At 47.1% G+C, this 20,804-nt stretch overlaps 1 protein-coding gene across 17 annotated transcripts in view; it reads left to right on the top strand.

Moving 5' to 3' along the window:
- Positions 1-7,634: 7,634 nt before the first annotated feature.
- Positions 7,635-20,804, top strand: part of SNX8 (sorting nexin 8) — a 41,998-nt gene continuing 28,828 nt past the window's right edge. For 3 of the 17 annotated variants that reach the window (XM_072836745.1, XM_072836746.1, XM_072836744.1), the window contains exons 1-2: positions 10,603-11,441; positions 15,147-15,212. In XM_072836745.1, the coding sequence (XP_072692846.1) occupies positions 11,219-11,441; positions 15,147-15,212 (289 nt within the window). In that variant the 5' untranslated portion in view covers positions 10,603-11,218. Of the gene's footprint in view, positions 7,776-10,557; positions 11,442-15,146; positions 15,213-20,804 lie in introns of those variants that run through there. The other 14 variants (XM_072836742.1, XM_072836741.1, XM_072836738.1 and 11 more) reach the window with 11 other exon arrangements.

Here is a 20,804-nt window from a genome sequence, read left to right as displayed (position 1 = left end):
GCAGACACCCAACTGCTGAGCTACTCAGGTGCCCCTCCTTTCCAAATTTCATGCTGTTTTCTTTTTGCTCCATCTGTGGGTGAGGACTCCCGGTCAGTGTTGAGTAGATGTGAGAGTAAAAGTCTTGCTCTATTGCCAATCATAGAGGGAAAATGTTTGATCATTCACTGTTAAGTATGAATTCAGCTTTATATTTTTAAAGATACTACATATCAGCTTGGAGAAGTTATAATTATAACCGGGTGTTGAATTTTGTCCATTTTCGCCCTGCATTTTGGGGGACGTTTTTTGCATGATTTATTTTTTCTTCAGTTTATATTTTCTGCATATGAGATGATCATATGGTTCTTCTGCTAACATGGTGAGTTACACTGATTTTTCAACTAATTAAACCAACTCCATTCCTGGCAAACACTCTGCTTATATAACATTGCTATGATTTTTTTTTTCCCTTGGAAGTTCAGTAGAACTCACTAGGAAAGCCATCTGGACCACGAGTTTTCTTTGTGAGGAACTTTTGAGTGTGTGTTCTTTTTATTGAAATAATTTTTTAGTATCTTTTTTTATTTTTTTTATTTTTATTTTTTTATTGTTTTGATTTTTTTTAAAATTTTTATTTATTTGTGATAGTCACAGAGAGAGAGAGAGAGAATGAGGCAGAGACACAGGCAGAGGGAGAAGCAGGCTCCATGCACCGGGAGCCCGATGTGGGATTCGATCCCGAGTCTCCAGGATCGCGCCCTGGGCCAAAGGCAGGCGCCAAACCGCTGCGCCACCCAGGGATCCCTAGTATCTTTTTTTAAAGATTTTATTTATTTATTCATGAGAGACACACACAGAGAGAGGCAGAGACCTAGGCAGAGAGAAAAGCAGGCTTCATGCACGGAGCCCAATGTGAGACTCTATCCTGGGACTCCAGGATCACGCCCTGGGCTGAGGCAGGTGCTCAATTGCTGAGCCACCCAGTTGTCCCCCAAAATAATGTTTTTTAAAGTAGGCTCCCAACACAGAGCTTGAACTCATGACCCTGAGATCAAGACCTGAGCTAAGATTAAGAGTCAGATGCTTAACCAACTGAGCCATCCCAAAAATAATTTTTTTAATTGTGGTAAAATACACATAAAATTTATCACCTCAAACATTTTTTAAGTACAAAATTCAATAGCATGAAGTACCACAAATTCAGTGGCTTATCACTATAAAAATGTGTTGTCTTAACATTTCTGGAGGTCTGGAGTTGAAATCCAGGTGTTGGTAGGAATGGTTCTTTCTAGAAGCTCTAGTGGAGAATCCATTCTTTGTCTCTACCAGCTTCTAGAGGCTGCTGGCATTCCTCGATTCATGACTACATGACCCCATTCTCTGCCTCCAGCTCACATGGCTTTCTCCCTAATGCTGTACTGGTGCCTTCCTTGTAATGACATTGGACCCACCCAGATAATTCAGGAGACTCTCTCCCCATCTCAAGAGCCTTAACTTGGCACATCTGCAGAGTTGAGTCCCTTTTTCCATACAAGGAAATTTTTCACAGCTACTGGGAACTGAACACTCTTTGAGGGGCTGGTATTGTGTCTACCACAGCCCACCTTCTGGCTCCCAAGGACTCATATCCATCCAATATGCAAAATACCTCCATCCCATTCCAACATCCCCAAGTCCCAACCCTTGACACCACAACTCAAAGTTCATATTTCTTTTTTTTTAATTTTTTATTTATGATAGTCACACACACAGAGAGAGAGAGAGAGAGAGGCAGAGACACACACAGGCAGGCTCCAAGCACCAGGAGCCCGACGTGGGATTCGATCCCGAGTCTCTAGGATCGCGCCCTGGGCCAAAGGCAGGCGCCAAACCGCTGCGCCACCCAGGGATCCCACAACTCAACGTTCAAAATCTCCTCATCTAAATAAGGTAAACCAGATATGGAGGAGTCTCTGTATGATTCATCCTGAAGCAAAATTCCTCTTCATCTGTTCGCCTAGAGGACAATCAAATCCCCAAGCACAAGGGTGTGGTAGGCATAGAAGGACAGACACAAACTTTCCCCTTTAAACAGGAAGGCAATGAAAGGAGGTGAGCTTGCCGTCCCAAGCAATCTTGAAATCCAGCGAAGCAAACTCAATTTTCAAGGCCTAGGATTGTTCTCTTGGGCTCAAGGTTGTCCCCTCTGGGGCCCACAGCTCCACCCGGAGTCTTCCTTCCTTTTTTGTGAAGGGCAGCACATGTTTGCAGCTGTGGAGTATTTTCCGCCTATTTCCTGCCTGTAAAGTTTAGAGAGGCAGACAGCCTTCTTTCATTTCATGTTCCTCTGTCCCTTTTGGTCTAAGCTGGTTGTGTTTCTCCTGATAAAAAGACGTTCAGAAATGATGTAGGTCTTCCAAATGTGCCCTTAGAGAAGAGGCTCAGCCACAGGTCCTTCTGGAGCAATTCTGTCTCTGTTTTTGTTTTGTTTTGTTTTGTTTTGTTTTGTTTTGTTTTTGCTCCTGCTGCAATGCCACGCTCCTGATCTCCTCCAAGAGCTCTCCATGTGATGAGTACTGTGGCCTTTTGTTCCTTTCCAGGTCCCCACACACCCTGGGCTTTCTCTCCAAAGCACACTTGCCTGACCAGGAGTCTCCTAACTCTACAATCCTTTGCCATCTGGATACGTTCTTCTCTATGTACATGGAGGACACAGTCCAGCTATGCTTTCTGCCACCACAGGGCAGGACCTCTTCTTCTCTGGTTTCCAGAAACACGTTCCTCATTTCCTTCCAAGGCCTCTTCGGAAGCACCTTTCATGTGTGAATCTCCACCAGCAGTCTGTTTACAGCAGTTTGGGTGTTGCCATCTAAGATGATGTAGATTTTCTGTACCACAGTCTTCTTTAACTGAGTTGTTAACAGGCACGTGTCTGCAGACAATCTGTTGTAAGCAATCTAGGCTTATTTTCCACTGTGCTTCTCAAAAGTCTTCCAGTCTCTACCTGTCCCCTACCTCCAAAGCCTGTTGCACATTTACAGGTATGTGTGATAGCAATGCCCCACTCTGTGGGTACCAGCAGCAGTATTTTGTGCTTCTCCATGGCAGTGTGGCATAGTGTTGTGTGCCTCCACAGCAATATGCTCATCCAGGCTGTTATAAACAGACATTTGGAGGTATTTCCAGTTCTTAGCTATTTGGATGCGCCTTCTAGGAATGAGTCTTTTTTGGTGGGCATATGTTTTTATTTCCCTTGGGTAAATATTTAGGAGTGAGGTTGCCTCAAGGGTTATTCTTTTGGCATTCCTGGTCTGGTGTGGACAGCCAGCTCTCACCCTGCTTCTAAAGGCTGGTAGGTTAGCTTCTCGTTAGTCCTGATCTTCTTTGGGAAGTTTGGTCCATACCTCATCCTTACTGGGGCCCAAATGTTGCTCTCCTGCTGTTGAACCCAGGCTCCCAAGATTGTGATAATTTCTGAAAGCTCTGTAGGTTATTTGGCCTCAGCTTTAGTTCATCTCTATAACTTAAAGTTTGCCCTATGTCTATGTCTATGTCTATGTCTGTGTCTATGTCTATGCTATGTCTATGCCTACGTCTACATCTATATCTATATCTAAGTTAAGTGCCCAAGGTGTGCTTCCTTGCTTTTGACACCAACGACATATGGGGGGGGGGTGGATTTTAGCCAGCACTTCTGTTTGTTTGGGGAAAGAGGGTAAATGTACTTCTTCATCCATTCAGACTAACATAAGAATTCTCTTATTTAAACCTTACCTTTCGAGGAACAAACCATTAAAATAAAGCAGTATGATATTTCCATTTTACACACGAGCAAACTGAAGCTAAAGAGAGCTAAGTGGATTTTCTGAAGTCTAATGAGGAGAACCCAACATTTTGGAGGTATTTAAACCTTCCCAGGGCTCACATGGAAGATGTAAGCAAATTTCTTTACTTCAGGTGGGAATTTTAGGATGGGTGCTTGAGAAGGTATCCTGTAGCGTCACAGGAGGGTTTGATATATTTTTAAAATTTTTATTTATTTGAGAGAGAGGGGGGGGGGAGCAGAGGGAGAGGGATAAGCAGACTCTGCACTGAGCACAGAGCCCGATTCAGGGCTCAATCTCACGACCCTGAGATCATGACCTGAGCTGAAATCAGGAATTGGCTGCTTACCTGACTAAGCCAGCCACATGTGCCAGGAGGATTTGATTTCATGACCTTCATGGTATTAAGTGAGATGGTACTGGCTCAGCACTTAGCACAGTGCCTATCACATATTAGGGTTAATAAATGTTTGGGGACTATTAATACTATTCATGACATTGTTATCATATTCCCTGCCTTTAGATTCCCTCCCCTTCCCCCCCGGTATGATTTACAGAGCCATAGGCTGCTGGTGCTCCAAGCCTCCTCAATAAGAGGTTCAGGGTGGACCAGAATTTCCACAATAAGGATGTCAAGGAGCAACTACTCGCTTTATGGCTTCGGGTAATGGCATGGGGGCTTTGATGGTGGTCTCCGGTACCAGACAGTCTGGATTCAAATTCAGCTCTTCTGTTGACTAGCTCTCTGATCTCAGTATGTTGGACTTTTCTGCTTGAATTGTCTGGAAAATGGAGAGAATTGTACTACTATTTCTTTTTTTTTTTTCTTTTTTTTTTTTTTTTTTTTTTTTAACCCCGCCCCCGCCCCCGCCCCCGCCCCCTCCCCGCGGGCCGGCCGGGCGGGGAGGGTGTACTACTATTTCGTAGGTTTATTGTGGGGAGTCGGCGAGTATCCAAATAAAAAGCACATAGAAGAGTGCTCAGTATCTGGTAGGTAGGCGTTCAATAAATGCTAGTTTGGTCAGTGTGGCTAGTACTGACTGCTGTTTGCAAAATATTTCTGGCTTTCTGTCCTCCAGGCACACGGTGGTGTCGACCCTATGGTTCTCTCGTGGTTGGGTGGAGTCGTGTCACTACTTCTGGCCAAGGAGTTGTGAGTGGAGAGTTGTGTGTCACTTCTGGGCCAGAGCATTTCAGTGCTCACACTGGACCCTCCAGGGTGCCTTCCCTTTGTCATGATGGCCGAAATCCCAGATGGTGGCCGCTCCATAGTCCTGAGTTTCCCAATGACTACCATGAGCATGATCCACTCATTATTTCAGGTCTCTGAGATATTGCAGCATCATATTGCTTATCCCGAAAAATACATCAACTAGAATAATGGTCGAAGTACAGTACTTAGAGCATTTTAATAACCCTTTTGAAAGGTCCCAAGCAGGATGTGGAAAATCTTGCATTTTGGTAGGACAGCTGATAATAGACCCTTTCTTTTTTTTTTTTTAATAGACCCTTTCTGAATGTCCATCTTCGTCGTGAAATCCTGACTCTGCTGTGTGTTCCAAATCGTCAGTTTGCCCATGTCATTCTCATTTTCCTAAATGGAAAGCAACCAATGTGACTCGAGTAACAGATGAACAGTCTGTTTTATTTATTTGACAGAGAGAGAGCAACCAAGCACAAGAAAGGGGAGTGGCAGGGAGAAGGAGAGGGAGAAGTAGGCTCCCCACTAAGCGGGAGTTCAATGCAGGGCTCCATCCCAAGACCCTGAGATCATGACCTGAGCTAAAAGCAGATGCTTTACCGACTGAACCACCCAGGTGCCCCTGAACAGACTTAATATAACTGGATTCTTGCCATTAATTGAAAGGTTTTACAAGTCATAAATTCTAGTTTTCTATTTGCTGTTGTTCCCTGAATGAAGCAGAAATAGTGTAAAGTTTTGTTTTCTTTAGTGAGGATCTAAAGAAGTTGCGGGCAGACACATTTCAGTGCACATTTCCAAGAACTTCCTAACCGTTAGAAATATCTGGCGATGGAGCCACAACCTATAAGGACCAAGTTCCCTTTTCTGGGGGCATTCAGAACTGAATATTGGAACCCACTGCTTGTTCCCCTTTCCTCCCACAACACCTCTGTTTCCAGGCCTAGAAGCTGCTTCACTCTGCTGTGAGAATCCTGTTGTATCCTTGTGTTCCCCACCATCACCACCACCACCACACAAAATTCAGTACTTAGGAAATGCGTAGGCAATGTTTGCAGGAATAAAATGAACTTTCAACATAGAACAGTGGTCTTCCACCTGGGCTGCATGTTAGAGTCATCTGGGGAGCTTAAAAAAAAAATCACGAGTCTGGGCCACACGCCATACGAATTAAATCAGAACTTTTGGGGGTGGGCTCCAGGCTGAATGTATTCGAACTTTCCCCAGGTGGTTGGAAAGTTGGAAAGATCCAGAACTCTGAACTAGGGGCTGTGTGGGCCTGTGTCAGGGGTGTTAAATAATACATTTATGCAATTGTTCTTAAATAATGTCTGTGTACTCGTACAGTGCTTTACAGTTTGGAAAGTGCAGTGAACTCTTAGACATTTAATAAAGACCTTAATCATCTAGTAAGGGTCAGAGATATATAACCGAGTAATATGGGATGTTAAAGAGTGTGTGTGTGTTTGGGGGGTGGAGACATAGAAAGTGCTGAGCACATTAGTGGATGCAAGAGCAGCTGAAAGGAAGGCCAGGATGCGGAAGGAAGCAGCATCAGATGGGGGCTGTGTATCACAGGATCCTGCAGTGTCCCCCTGCGACTTGTGGAAGTCCATGTGTGGAAGGGACCAGCACTTGCAAGATTATAGTGGGGGAGAGCGTCTCTGCCTGTGCCAGCTCACAGGGACTTCCTGGGTGCTGTAACCTGGGCAGGATCCAGTGGCTGTAGCAAGAAGGGACAATGTGGGGAAGGACCTGGACATGGGGCCTGGACTACTGATGGAGTTGCCAGCTCCCAGGGGGTGTCAGTAGGCCACAACATCAGGAGATCCTCCCTGATGGAGCCCTTCCTGTGCTCCAGATTCCTCTTCTGCCATGTTGCACCCACACTTTAGCTCCAGGAGGACGGCAGTAGCGTTTCCAGCTGCTTGATGCCTCAGAAAGTTTGAGCCAGCTGGAGGCCATTGCCTCCTCCTCCTGCATAACTCCTCACCCGCAGCATCAGTTCAGGCTCCGCCCCCCAGGGGGTCCCTTCCTCGTTCCCGGAGCTCCCACAGCCTCATTTGGGAACAGCCAGGACACTTGCTCTAGTGTGCCCCCCTCCAAATCTGGAGGCACCTAATGCACCCCGGACCGAGGGCGGGGGCAGTGGGAGTGCGGGAGTGAACGGGTAAGGGGCGGGTAAGGCGGGTGAGCAGAGGAGGTGGACGGATGAATGAGTGAGGCAGCCAGGGAGCGGGTGAATGAGTGTGTGTGGGTGAGTGAGCAAGGCGTGGACGGGTGAGTGAGTGAGCGAGCCAGGGAGAGGGTGAGTGAGCGGGGGTGGGAGCGTGGATGAATGATGAATGAGAGAGGGGGGATGGGTGCGTCGGTGAGGGGCGGGGCGGGGCGGGGCGGGGGCGCTGAGGACCGAGGGGTGAGTGGAGGACGCGCCGGGACGCGGGGGCCGCCCACGCGGAAGTGCAGAGTAACCGTAGGAGGGGTGAGTGTGACGACCAGAGGCCGAGCTAGCGGATGAACGAGGGGGCGAGCGGCGCGGGCCAGGCCTCCCGGTGGCCGCGTGGCCGGGGCGGGGCCGGCCCGGGTGGGCGTGGCCAGGCCAGACAAAGGGGCGTGGCCGGGCGGGGTGGGCGTGGCGTGGCGGGCCGGCGGGCGCGGAGGAAGTCACGTGGCTAGCGCTCACATGACTGGCGGCGTGATGGACCGGCTGTCCGCGGAGGCAGGCGCGGCTCCAGTCGTGGCGGCAGCTGAGGCGGAGGCGGACGAGGAGGCGGACCCACCGGCGGCAGGTACGGCTGGCGGTCCCCCTGCTCCCGCGCGCAGCCCCCGGCCCGCCCTCGCCCCCGTGGCCCCGCGGCCCCCGGCTCCCCGGCTCCCCGGCTGCCCGCTGGCGCCCCGCGCGCCCCCGCCACGCTGAGTAGGGCGCCGCGGGCCCGGGGACCCGAGCACCTGCGCACCTGCGCACCTGCTCTGGGTCGCCCGGCCGCGCCTCCCTGTTCGGGGGCCCCGCTCCCGCTCCCCGCCGTGCCGCCCCGGACTCGCGAGCTCTCCGCCGCGGACCGGACAGACTTGGCTCCGAGTGCGTGTGCCCTCGTGAATGGGCGTCAGCACGGAAAAGCGTGCGCGGGGCTTGGCTTTTGTAGGATGGTCCCTCCTGGAAAGTTCCCTCCTTTAGCCCCCTCCAGGTGGAGAACAGATGTAGGGGCGGCGTTGCTGGCCGTTACTGCGGCCTTTGGGCGCGGGTCGGAGGCGGGGAGGGGGCACAGGGGCGAGGGACCCCGCTGGGGGTGTGGCCAGGTGTCCCCAGGGGGCTGTGCTACGGTGGCTTCTGGAGGGCACGAGAGTGTTTATTCATTGGGGAGAACAGGGAAGGGAGTGGCGGGGAAGCTGCTGGGAGGTGGGCATTGCACTGGACTCCTTGACATAAAGGCTCCTGGGTGTGTCTGCATCTAGAAAGAAATCCCCCACTCCCAGAAATGGTTTTGAGTAATTTTTCATTGCGTTCGTAGCTGTGTAAGGGGAAGCATGTGATGGCACTTGCTGTTCTGGAGGTCACACATTTGAGCCCGGCGTGGGCAATGGGCCTCACCGATTCCGGGGCCCCAGCCTGGACCCCTTGGTTGGTCCCGTTTGGAAACGGGAGGCTGTCATTGGCTTTTTGGCTCGGGTTGTAAAGCAGTTCATAGTTGACTGCATATGGTGGTGGCTCAGGGGTCTCTGCACCGTCTGCACCTTTGGGTACCGCAGTCGATTTTTTTTTTTTTTAAGATTTTATTTATTTATTCATGAGAGACACACAGGGGCAGAGACACAGCAGAGGGAGAAGCAGGCTCCATGCAGGGAGCCAGATGTGGGTCTTGATCCCAGGACCACGACCTGAGCAGATGCTCAACCAGTGACCCACCCAGGCGTCCCCCACATGGCAGGACTTACCCACTGGATTCCACTTATGGACAGCCGCCCTCCCAGCATACCCTCCCTCTGACTTTGCCTGGAATAACCGTGGTAGTTGGCCTTAGTTGGCCTTCTTGGGGGCCGTGGGGATTTTATTAGGCCTGCTCACTGTGAGGACACGGTAGCACCTCTGGTTACAGAGTGCTGTTCTATAGCCAGGGGAGTACTCAAAGTGGGGTTTATGGACTGTGGGAGGCAACCTGTCATTGCATCCCACTTAAAACCTTTTGACCATCCGATGACACAGGTAAAGTGGTAGAACAAATCTTTTTTACACTGGGATAAATAAAACCCAGAGGCAAGTGACTTGCCCAAACTGGGCAAGTATTAAGGAGGCATGTCCAGGTGGGAGTCGTGGTTGGGTGGGCTAGAGGCAGAAAACCTAAGGCTTTGAGACCGAATCTTGTCCGTTGACCGTAAATGCATATCTCACTTTTAGTCAAGGCTGATTTTGGTTCGTTGATGGGTTTGTGCTTATGAATATAGAATGGTTTCTCTTTTCGGTGTTTTGTCTACACAGGCAGAGCCTACTCGAGGTATTACTTGTGGAGACTGTGAAGTCTGGGTCTTTGTACTGCCATTGGGATTGTCAGAGAAAATCGCGTTCCCTGGTTTCCAACATTAAGGGTCATGTTCTAATGCTTTGAAGCTTAATCTGTGAATGGTAACTCCCTAAAATTTTTTTTAAACATTTTATTTATTTATTCATAGAGACACACAGAGAGAGAGAGGCAGAGACACAGGCAGAGGGAGAAGCAGGCTCCATGCAGGGAGCCCGATGTGGGACTCGATCCCGGGTCTCCGGGATCACGCCGTGGGCTGGAGGTGGCGCCAAACCCGCTGAGCCACCAGGGCTGTCCACTCCCTAAAAATTTAATTTTCAATTAAGCTATACATGGAGAAACACGTTTTCTTTAAAGAAATGTAGAACATTATTAACTAAGTGAATCTCACACCGATTCCCACCACCGTCTCTTTGCCAGAGGTGATCTTTGTTATGGGTTGGGGATGGATTCTCTCCACCCTGTTTTTATATTTTAAAAGGATACATACTTAGAAACCCCATATCTTCTCGAGCACATGTGGTTATGTTTCCCTAGGGTAGTGTATTAGTTTTCTGCAGTTGCTGTAACAAATTACTACAGATATGGTGGCTTAAACAACACTTAGCATCTCACAGATCTGGATGGTGGTCAGTAGTCCAAAATAGGTTTCCTTGGGCTACTATCAGGTGTGGGCAGGGCTGCCTTCCTTCTGGAGGCCCTCGGGGAAAATCCGTTTTCCGGCCTTTCTGGCTTGCAGATGCCTCCCACATTCCTCGGTGATGGTCCCCTTTCTCCAGCAACCATGAGCCATGTCTTTTTCGTGCTGTCATTTCTCTGGTTCCCCATTTCTTGTTTACTACTTCTACTTTTGAGGACCCCGGGACCACCAACCACCTGGATAATCCACAACCTGTGGCCTATTTCAAGGTCAGCTGGTTGGCCACCTGAATTCCATTTGCTACCTTTGTTCCCCTTAACCATGGAAACAACAGATGCAGTTTCCAGGACTTAGTCGTAGAGGGCTCTGGGTGGGTAGGGGCGTTATTATGCCTCCCACAAGTAGCTACCCTGGGAGTTTCAGCAGATACTGAGGGCTTATCCTCTGTGGGGCTACCACCAGTTTACTCCTGGAACTGAAGCGTGCCCTGTTAAGAACATCATTTCCTCATAACCTCCTGGGCACTAACTACCATTTCTATAAATTCCTTGCAGATCTACAAACATTCAGAAAGTGTTTCATTTTTGTTTGGATTTCATTTCCACCAGTATTAGTGGGGTTTAGTTCCTTGTTATAGTTTCATTTTGTGTGGCCTCTCAACTCACCATTCATACCTTTTCCCTGTTTTCTTAGGAGTGGATCTTTTTCCATATTGAAACATTTCTTTTTTCATTTTGAACATAGTCCCTTTGGAGATTTTATGTTTAAATTATTACTATCACAGTATCTGATGGGAACATTTTGTTCTCTGTGCAGGATGAGATTTTATTTCAGGGCCTGTTTTGAGGTTATAAAGCTCAGCAGTTGGGACTTAGAATAAGAATGGCAAGGATTGAATGTGATATATGCTTGACTGTATAATTTGAGTTTTTGAGATTGCATCATATCCTGAATAAGAATACACACAGATGACCACTGTGTATCACAGCCCGGCTTTCCTGCAATCTGATGGACCTAAACTTGGTCTTTAGAACATGGGAGAATCAGCTTCACTTCTGTTGGTGTGGCTCACTTGATGGCATTCCATACATTCCATCTGGTTAGGAAGCTCTCAGCCATTTGTCTCCTGGTTTTCTCTGGGGTCACGTCTGAGCTCTGCTCATCATCCTGGCTCCTGCACACGGGCCCCCACCTTCTCTGCATGCCTGGGCGATTTCCTTGCTTTCTCTGCTCCAGCCACCACTCCTCGCCTGCTGCTTTTCTGGGTGTACAGTCGTCAGAATTCACTGAACTGTCACGTAAGATATATGTGTTTGGGTTAAATTCTACCTCAAAGTGCTGTTTGCGTTCAGGAAAAAACTCTTTCCTGTCCATTCTTCTCCCCATTACTACACACATTTTGATTGTAAACTCCCGACAGGCAGAAACTGTTATTTTTCTTTACCTCCCAGGATTAGAGTAAGATCTGCTACGTAGAAAAAGCTTAAACATTTCAGTAGAATTACATTTTTGTCATAAGTTTTCTTATGGATAGTATCATTTTAATTTGATAACAATCATTGTGGAAATATTATTTAAGTTTCCTTTGTTGATCTTTAAACTCTCATACAGACATACACAATTTGCAAGGTAAAATGTGTCAATTTGAAGAAAGAGGAACTAACTGAATCACTATTGTGTAGAACAGATTTTGCCAGAATTTGTGGTTAGTAAGAAAGTGATGTGTTCCGGGTGGGGGAATTCTGTTTTGGTATTATTTTTTCCTTCCTAAGAAAAACACAACACAAAAAGGGATGTTTGCCCATACTGGTTGCTGTGGAGAGACTTGAAGGGTGGCCTGTGAAGCAGGGTTGGCTGGGGGTGCAGGTAGGATACCTGGACCCTAGGGTAGGTGGATACTGACTCCCAATCATGTTACCCTCAGAAGAACTTCAGTGCTTTTGCTCTCTGTGTGTTTTTATTATAGAATAACTCAAAAACCATGACCAGACTTCAGGAGGGTAGACGTCCTTTGTTAAAATAGTCAGGTTTGAAATACCCTGTAGCACAGAGGGCTCAGGATGTCCTGAGATGCATGTTCTATTAGTCGTTTGACTCACAGGGGGCTCTGATGCTACACTTCATGTTTTCTGTTGACTGGGCTTCTGGAGGAGGGCACATTGGCTGTTTCTGTCTGTGGAGCAGGTGTTCGGTGGGGTTTTCTAGGACTCCTGGTCAGTTTGGAGTTGATGTGCTCAACAGAGGTGAAGGGGAATTGTGTGATGTTTGATTGATTCCAGGGAATCTCAGTGGAGACTGGGGAGATTTGTGGTGAGGTGTTATTTCTGAGAAGTCCATCTCCGTGATCTCCCGAGGATCTTTCAGAACTGATCTGCACTGGTCAAGTTTTTTTCATTATGAGTCTCATGAATGAGTTGTAATCAAACCAGTAAAATTGCATTGTTGTACAGGAATTGGCACTGGAGGGGAAAGTTGTACAAGAACATAACTGCAAGTACAAACATTTTATAAACAGAACTCACCCATAATTCCACCACTTTAACACAACTGCTGCATTTTAACATGCACTGGACTTGTGAGCAACACAGGTGTGTATTGTGCAGGACCCCTTGTATGCGGTCAATACAGTACAGTGCTGTAAATGTATTTTCCTTATGATTTTCTTTTTTTTTTTTTAAAGATTTTATTCATGAGAGAGCGAGCGAGCGAGCGAGAGAGGCAGGCAGACACAGAGACACAGGCAGAGTGAGAAGCAGGCTCCATGTGGGACTTGATCCCAGGACTCCAGGATCACGCCCTGGGCCAAAGGCAGGCACCAAACCGCTGAGCCACCCAGGGATCCCCTCCTTATGATTTTCTTGACATTTTTTTCCTCTATTTTACAGTATGGTTACAGTATATGATACATACACAAAATATGTGTTAATTGACCTTTTATTATTGGTAAGGCTTTCAGTCAACAGCAGACTGTTAGTAGTTAAGTTTTTGGGGAGTCAAGTTATATGTAGATTTTTGATTGTGCAGGGGGTGAGGTTGGTGCCCCTAAACATTATTTTGCTTGAGGGTCAACTGAATTTTCCTTTTTTCCCTTGCATATGCTTTTTACTTGGCTGTCCTCATAGTGTATATACACTTTATAGCTTGGTCTTTTCAGTGAACTTTATTTATTTATTTATTTATTTATTTATTTATTTATTTATTTATTTAGATTTTATTTATTTATTCATGGGAGACACAGAGAGAGAGGCAGGGACATAGGCAGAGGGAGAAGCAGACTCCTCACAGGGAGCCCGATGTGGGACTCGATCCTGAGACTCCAGGATCATGTCCTGGGCTGAAGGCAGACGCTCAACCACTGAGCCACCCATGCGTCCCTGAAATTTTTTTACATGCTAAAAATAGTTTTCATCATTATCTGTTTAATGACTGCATGATAATGCATCAAGCTCTCTTTGTGCTTCTAAAGTGGTAATGTCATGCCATTTGTGCTAAAGATACTCTTGTCACATGTTTTTCAGAAAATGATCCTTTAAATTGAACAAATGTTAAAACTTGTCCTCCAGCTTGCACTTGGTTAACAAAAGCTTGTTTCCCGCTAAGCTAGTTTCTTCCACCTTAGAGGTGACCGCTGTTATCAGCTGTGCAGTAGAATCAGAGTTTCTGTTATCTGGCTTTGAGAGCTGGGAGATGCCCTTAGGTCACTTGTTCAGGGACCTTTGCAAATGTCAGAACTGAGCCCCTCTACCTTCCACTGAAAGTGTCCAGAGAAGCCAGAGAAAACACATGTATTGGTTGACTCCAGTTTCTGTTAAGTTAAAAAACATGCAGAATTAGATTCTGTTGTGTAGGGATGCTTCCTTAGGTGATAAAACTATAAATGAAGAGCAAGCAAAATACCATGAAACTTCGACAGTGGTCACTCTGGTAGGAAAAAGGGGGTTTGACCTACAAGGGATGCTGGGTGGGGGGGGCTTTCAGAATGTTGGTGGTCTTTTAACTTTTACACCCCTTCCCGTGTATGTGTGTGTGTGTGAGTGAGATCTATTTCACAATGGAAAACACAGAAAACCTGAGATCCTAAGGCGTCAAGTGCGCCTGCTAACAATACAGTTTTCCCAGCAGAGGAGGGTGCAAGGGGTCTTGTTTTACAGTAGTTTTGTAGGCATTTTGAATGCCCTTGGTTTCTACTTTCTAGTTAATACCGGAAATATATTTATAGTGAATACGTGTTTTGTTGTGTCAGTGTCCACTCCTAATGGAGTATCCTGCACTGAATAGGCAGGAGACCCCCCTCCCCCCAGCTTCTGCCATTTCTGATGTTTATGTCTGAATATTATTGGCGCTGGTGAGTTCAGCTGCTTTGGTGGTCCCTGGGACCAGCAGAACCTAGACCTGAGGGCCACTGGACTGTGTCACAGCAGGACAGCTGTGTGGGGGACCTCAGCTGCTGTTCACGGTATGTCCTTGGCCAAGGTCATCTACTATCAAGGAGTCAGGTCATAGTCATGACTTAGCACCGTTAATTGTCTTTGGGACAGTAAGTTCACCTCTCAGCTCCTGAGAAATGCTACTCACTGCTGGGTTTTTGCGCCAAAGGGAGATTTAAGATCGTATTTGCAGCTCTTCTGAGGGAGGTCTATATGTGTAGTTCTTTATGTTAGGTGTCTTGTGAGCCTCTGGTATTGCTCCTCAGGACGGACAGTGAAGTCAGGAGCCTCTCGGAGTCCCTGCAGAAGTTGAGAGGTTAGGTGCATCCTATGGAAGGGGCCTGTTTCCCAATATGGACTGGGTCATAGGTCCAAAGTGTCCCATCTTCTGCCTCCTCCTGGGAGGGATTTCCATATAGGGCATTCTTTTTGGAACAGAGTATGGGTTGTGTTGATGGTGAAGGCTTGCAGAGTGCTTCCTGTGTCTAGATGTCCTTGGTGGGGCGTCATGGAGGAGATGCTCTTCCCCTCACAGTCATCCTGCGAAGTAAGTAGCCTGTTACTCTCACTTTACAGACAGGGAAGCCGAGGCCCAGCGGTCCCATCACTGGGCCAGGACTGGAGAGCGGGATTCACACGCGGGTGAGTATGTGGCTCTGGTTCTGAATCAGTAGATACCACCTCCTTGCTATGGTCCCCAAAGGCCTGCATCATGGCGCCTGCCTTTCATGTGCCTCCCTTGAGGTTCAGGGCCATGACTTTCCCTCTCTGAAAGGTTTTATGTACAGCGAGTTGGTTCCGTGTGACCATTCTTGAAATACCACGGAGGACCATTCATTGTAGGATGTTGCCTTTCTTTTTTCAGGAAGGGGATGCACTTTGGATGGTGCGATGGGATGATGGGAGGGCTCAGTAGCGTAGGAGGCATGTGTACAAGCGATGATGGTTTCTTGGGAGAACTGTTACCCACATGTTGAGCTCCGAGTGCAGCTGCTGGGGCCACCGGTTTGGTCTGTCTGGGGAACTGGGGGTTGATGACGAACGGAGTGTGTTTCCGATTGAGCGGAATATGACAGCGCTCAAAAGCAAATTTTGTAAAACATGGGTCGAGTTCCCTCCTCTAATGAAGATATTCAGATTATCGTAGTGAACTGATTTTGGCTGCAGACTGCAGAGGAGAGTCCAGCCTTCTCTGCCTGGGAAACTAGGTCTCCACATTCAGTGCCCGTTTGACTGTGGGGGCTAGACCAACTACATGTTTTTCTTACTGTGACATTCTTTACCATTCCTAATTAGTTCACGCCAATTTCAGGGGCGTTCCTTTCTCCGGCTGATTTAACGGCATTCTTGATGGTCTGCCCCGCAGGCAGCTGGATGGCAGGGACCTTGTCTTACTTTTTGTGATTCCTTCCATCGACCAGTCAAGGTTTGTTCAAATGGATTTAATTGTATCTCACTTGGCTTATAATACGAGTGACTGCTTGGAATTTTATTAGTGGGGCCTGATGTGTTTGTGAATGTGGGCTCTCTTTAGCCTTCACTGGGATAGAGACGCACTTAGTCCTGCTGGATATTTTAGAACATTTTCACTTTCACGGCAAGAGATCCTAGAAAACCTGAGTCACTTTCAGACTGAACCAACCAGACCCAGGGTGAGGGTTTAAAGAACAAAAACCAAAACCAGATTGAATTTAGTTTAAGAGAGAGACCATGAATCTTTTAGGAATTTTGAACTCCTGTTTTGTAAGTTACTCCCAAGATTCCCCAAATTAGCTAAAATAGTATTCCTTTTAAACTCTGGAAAAAGTCACTGGGCCTCCCCACATGTAAACATTCCAAAAGTGAGAGACCAAAGAGGTTTTTTGAGGAATAGACCCAACTTGAATGGGGCCTTTTGAGAAGCAGGTTTGGTGAGATTCGTGGTGAAGCAGAGATCTGACGGCCCCTGTGCTGGTTCCTCCTGCTCCACTTTCAGTCAGAGGAAATCATCTGAGAGGTGACTGTTTTTGGCGCTCAGCTTCAGTTCTGTGATGTCTTCAGGAAACAGACCCGTGATTTTTTTCCCCCTCTGTGGTTTGGTCTCTTGCATCTCCCTCCGAAAGGAGTAGCCACTCATAGCCTGAGAAGGTGCTATTTGTGTGCGAATGGTTCACACACGTCCCTGAGATCCCAGGGACCACCCATGATCTGTTTGTGATTAGTATGAACTTTGGGAGTTGTTTTCAGGTCTTGACCAGAGCAAGATGCCGTGGTCATGGTGCAGATCCCGGTGCTTGTGGCAGCGAACACACCAGGCCTGCAGTTCATTCGGTCTGTGGTTTCATCTGGAGATTTCGTGTCTGGCCTGCAGGTCTTTGGAAAAGAAAAGCTTGAGCACCAGGCGCTGTGCTAGATGCTTTCACATACTTTCTTAAAAAAAAAAAAAAAAAATTCTTGGAGCCGAACAGTGACCTAAATGATATTGTCTCCATATTAGGGACGAGAAAACGGAGCAAGGTGGGGGAAGGCGAGTGGTTGGTTCACAGTCACACAGGAGTCAGGGATTTGCACTGAGACCATCTGACCTCTGGCCCTGAGAATGGGGTGTACCTTTCCCTGCCCCTCTCCCCGTGAGTCAAGGAGGGAACACAGGATTGGGCATCATCAGGTAGCCTGACACAGGTTCTGGCCCTGCAACTCAGCTTGCCAGCTCTGTGACCTCGGGCAGGCTTTGTTGCTTAGCTGAACTTGTTTTCAAATCTGTAAAATGGGACGAAGTACCTACTTATTATTGAAGAGACGTAAAGCATTCAGTAAGGTTCCAGGCATAAAGAGGTTTTGTTGGGAATGGCCCTTATTTGAATGGGGTTGGTACCCTACACAGCTGTCCAGATGGCAGTTTCATCCCTGCCTTTGAATTCATGGGAAAGGTAAGGAGAGTGGGAGACACAACTATTAAGGGTGGCTCTGTTTCTCTGCATTCAATGGCTGCTTTCAGTTCTGACTTGTAGCTTCATGGCCATGGGTGGGGCGGGGGGGGGGGCGGCAGCGACAGGGACCCCTTGCGCCGCTGGAAGTTTCCGTGATACCATCGCCAGCTAGACTTTTCTGCTTATGCCTGGAACAACCAGAGGATTTCACAGGTAAATGATCTTTCCCCTTTTTAGCAGACACCTTCATTCAAGATTGCAAGCCATCTGTGTTCTAGGCACAGCACTGGCATAGAGAAGTGGTTTTTATTCACAAGGACTGGAGAGAAGAAGGGAATTCATCAAACATTTGTACCAGCTTTATGAAGATCTTTTTCTCATACCATGTAATTCTCCCATTGGAAGTATGCAATTCAGTAGTTTTAGTATGTTCACAGAATTGTGCAGCCATCAACATCACCAATTTTAGAGCATTCTCATCTGCTGTGGAAGAAACCCTGTACCCATCATGGTCAGTTTTCATTCCCTAGGCCCCTCTCCTCCTGATCCAGGTTAATCTTTCTGTTCCTACAGCATTGCCTCTTCTGGGAATTTCATGTAAATAGAACATGTGTTACGTGTCCTTCCGTACCTGGCTTCTTTCACTTATCATTGTGTCAAGGTTGAGCCATGTTGTAGCGTGGACCAGCATGCCATTCCTTTTGATGGCGGAACAGTATTCCATTGTATTGAGACTCTGTATTTTACTTACACATTCATCAGTTGATGGACATTTGGGGTGTTTCCACATTTTGACTGTTATAAATAATGCTGCTATGCATGTTCATGCACAAGTTTTTGTGTGGACATATTTTTCATTCCTAGCAGTGGAATTACTGGGTCAGATACTGGGTCAGTTACTACCTATCTTTAACCCTTTGAGGGATTGTAGGACTGTTTTCTAGCAAGTACGAGGGCTCCAACTTCTCCATGTCCCTCACCAATGCTCGTTATTGCCCTTTATTTATTTTTTGTGACTGTCTTTGATTATTGCCATCCTAGTGGATGTGAAATGGAACCTCATTGTGATTGGATATCTTTTCATGTGCATATTGGCCTTTTGTGTATCTGTTTTGGAAAAAAATCTGTTCAAATCTGTAGCCTATTTTTTTTTTAAGATTTTATTTATTCATGAGAGACACACACAGAGAGAGAGAGAGAGAGAGAGAGAGTGAGGCAGAGACACAGGCAGAGGGAGAAGCAGGCTCCATGCAGGGAACCTGATGTGGGACTTGATCCCAGGTCTCCAGGATCACGCCCTGGGTTGAAGGCAGCGCTAAACCACTGAGCCACCGGGGCTGCCCATCCTTTGTCTATTTTAAAGTTAGGTAGTCTTTTTAAAAAAACTTGAGTTTTCAGAATTTCTTTATATCTTCTAGACACATGTCCCTTATCAGATCCATGATTCATCCATGTTTTCTCTCAGTCTGTGGATTGTCTTTTCTCCCATTCTGTGGGTTGTCTTTTTTCTTTCTTGATGGTGTCTTGTAGCATGACAGCCTTTAACTTTGATGAAGTCCAGTTGATCCCTTTTGTTCTTTTGTTTGTGCATTTGGTGTCATGACTGAGAAGTCTCTGCCTAACCCTAAGTCATGAAGATCTAGTTCTGTATTTTCTGCTTAGAGTTTTGTAGTTTTAGTGCTTTCAAAATGGACCCTGGACCTAAATGTTTTGGCTATCATGTATGGTGTGAAGGAGGGGTCTGGTGGCATTCCTTTGCACATGGAGACCCAGTTGTGCACATGCTGTGTGCCACCTCCATGCTGCCTAGCATGGGAGCCAGAACTCCCTGAACTGGGGTGGGGTGCTGGTGAATGCTGGGGTGTGGGAGAACCCAGTGGATGAGACAGTGAGGAAGCTCAGTAAGGAGATTCAAACGAGAGAGTAGGATCACTAGACTCTTATGGGGCTTTGGAAACACTTTACTGTTAAAGGACTGTTTGAACTTTGGAGAGGATTCAGTTCAGAAATACTCAGCTAAGAAGTACTGGAGGACTTGGAAGGACCTGAAGAGATTGTTTTTTTACTTTGCTTCAAGATAAAAACACTAACACCATTGCAGGAAGATGAAAACCTTTCTTCTCTTGCTGTGCAGGTTGACTATCCATGTGGCATATTACGGCTTTATATAATCAGAGTTTTTGCCTTACGTTATTTTGGGGAAAAAGTAGATATAGCCAAAAATTGGCAGAGAGGCCGTGGTGGAGGTGAGGAGATGCTTCCAGTGTGAGGCTGTCCCTGCTCACCACAGTGGCATCTGTGTTACCAGCTTTTGCTTCCTGCCACAGCTCACTGAGGCACGATTCCTGTCACTGGCCAGACCGTAATGAGATTTGGTGCGGAGTGGGCAGGAGGTGGTTGCCCTGCCTAAGAAAACATAGCAGGCCTTGATTACTCTAGGTGGCTTTCTTGCACACATGACTTTGAGTCCTCTGATTGAGTCAGCTAACGATGATTAAGCACTTATTATGTGCTGGGTGGTGTTCTTGATCATCAGGAAAGTAAGTGTCACAGAATAAAGAGGCCTGCTCTCCTGGAGTTGATGGTCTTGTAGTGGGAGGTGGACAATTTTTAGATGCACCGAGCCAGTGACATATGTTAGCACTTGGGGGGAGGAAAGGGTGCAAATTGCAGTTGTGCCTGAATACATATCATGGGAAAATGTTGTTTGTGCCAAGATTTGAAGGAAGTGGAGGAGTGGGTCTGCAGTTGGCTGGGGCTAAAGAGGTGAGTGGAGGGGCAGCGGGAGAGGAGTGTCTGCTGACTGGCTGAGAAAGGATAAAAGAACAGTTTTGGAGGGCGGTGGTGGATTTGAGGAAACTTTGCATTATGATCTATTCCCCTCGGTGATTGCCATTTTGATCCACAGGTCAGAAGCTAAAAGTTTAGTTCTCTCTCTCTCTCTCTCTCTCTCTCTCTCTCTGAGACCAGGAGAGAGCATGTGTAAGTGGGGGCTGAAGGGGAGAGAATCTTAAGTAGACTCGTCTGAGTGTGGAGCCGGATGTGGGGCTTGATTTCATGATCTCGAGACCATGACCTATGCTGAAGCCAAGAGTCAGATGCTTAACTGATTGAGCCACCCAGGTGTGCTGGTTTTCTCTTTCTAATGCCACTGTGGTACATCCATTAGATCACCAAGGTCACTGCACTAATGCTCTGAAGAGGGTTTCTGAAGAAAATCTTGCTCAACATACGTGTGTATAAAAGCCATCTAGGGGAGTGTCCATTACCAGGAAAAAAAAAGTGACATTCTCTAGGATTTGATGCTAAAGGTAGAATAAAAAAA

This window comes from Canis lupus, chromosome 8 (assembly GCF_048164855.1).
Source record: "Canis lupus baileyi chromosome 8, mCanLup2.hap1, whole genome shotgun sequence".
In the NCBI taxonomy this organism is placed as follows: domain Eukaryota; kingdom Metazoa; phylum Chordata; class Mammalia; order Carnivora; family Canidae; genus Canis; species Canis lupus.
The sequence above is the reverse complement of the archived record's forward strand: the minus strand, read 5'-3'. Positions and strand labels throughout refer to the sequence as shown.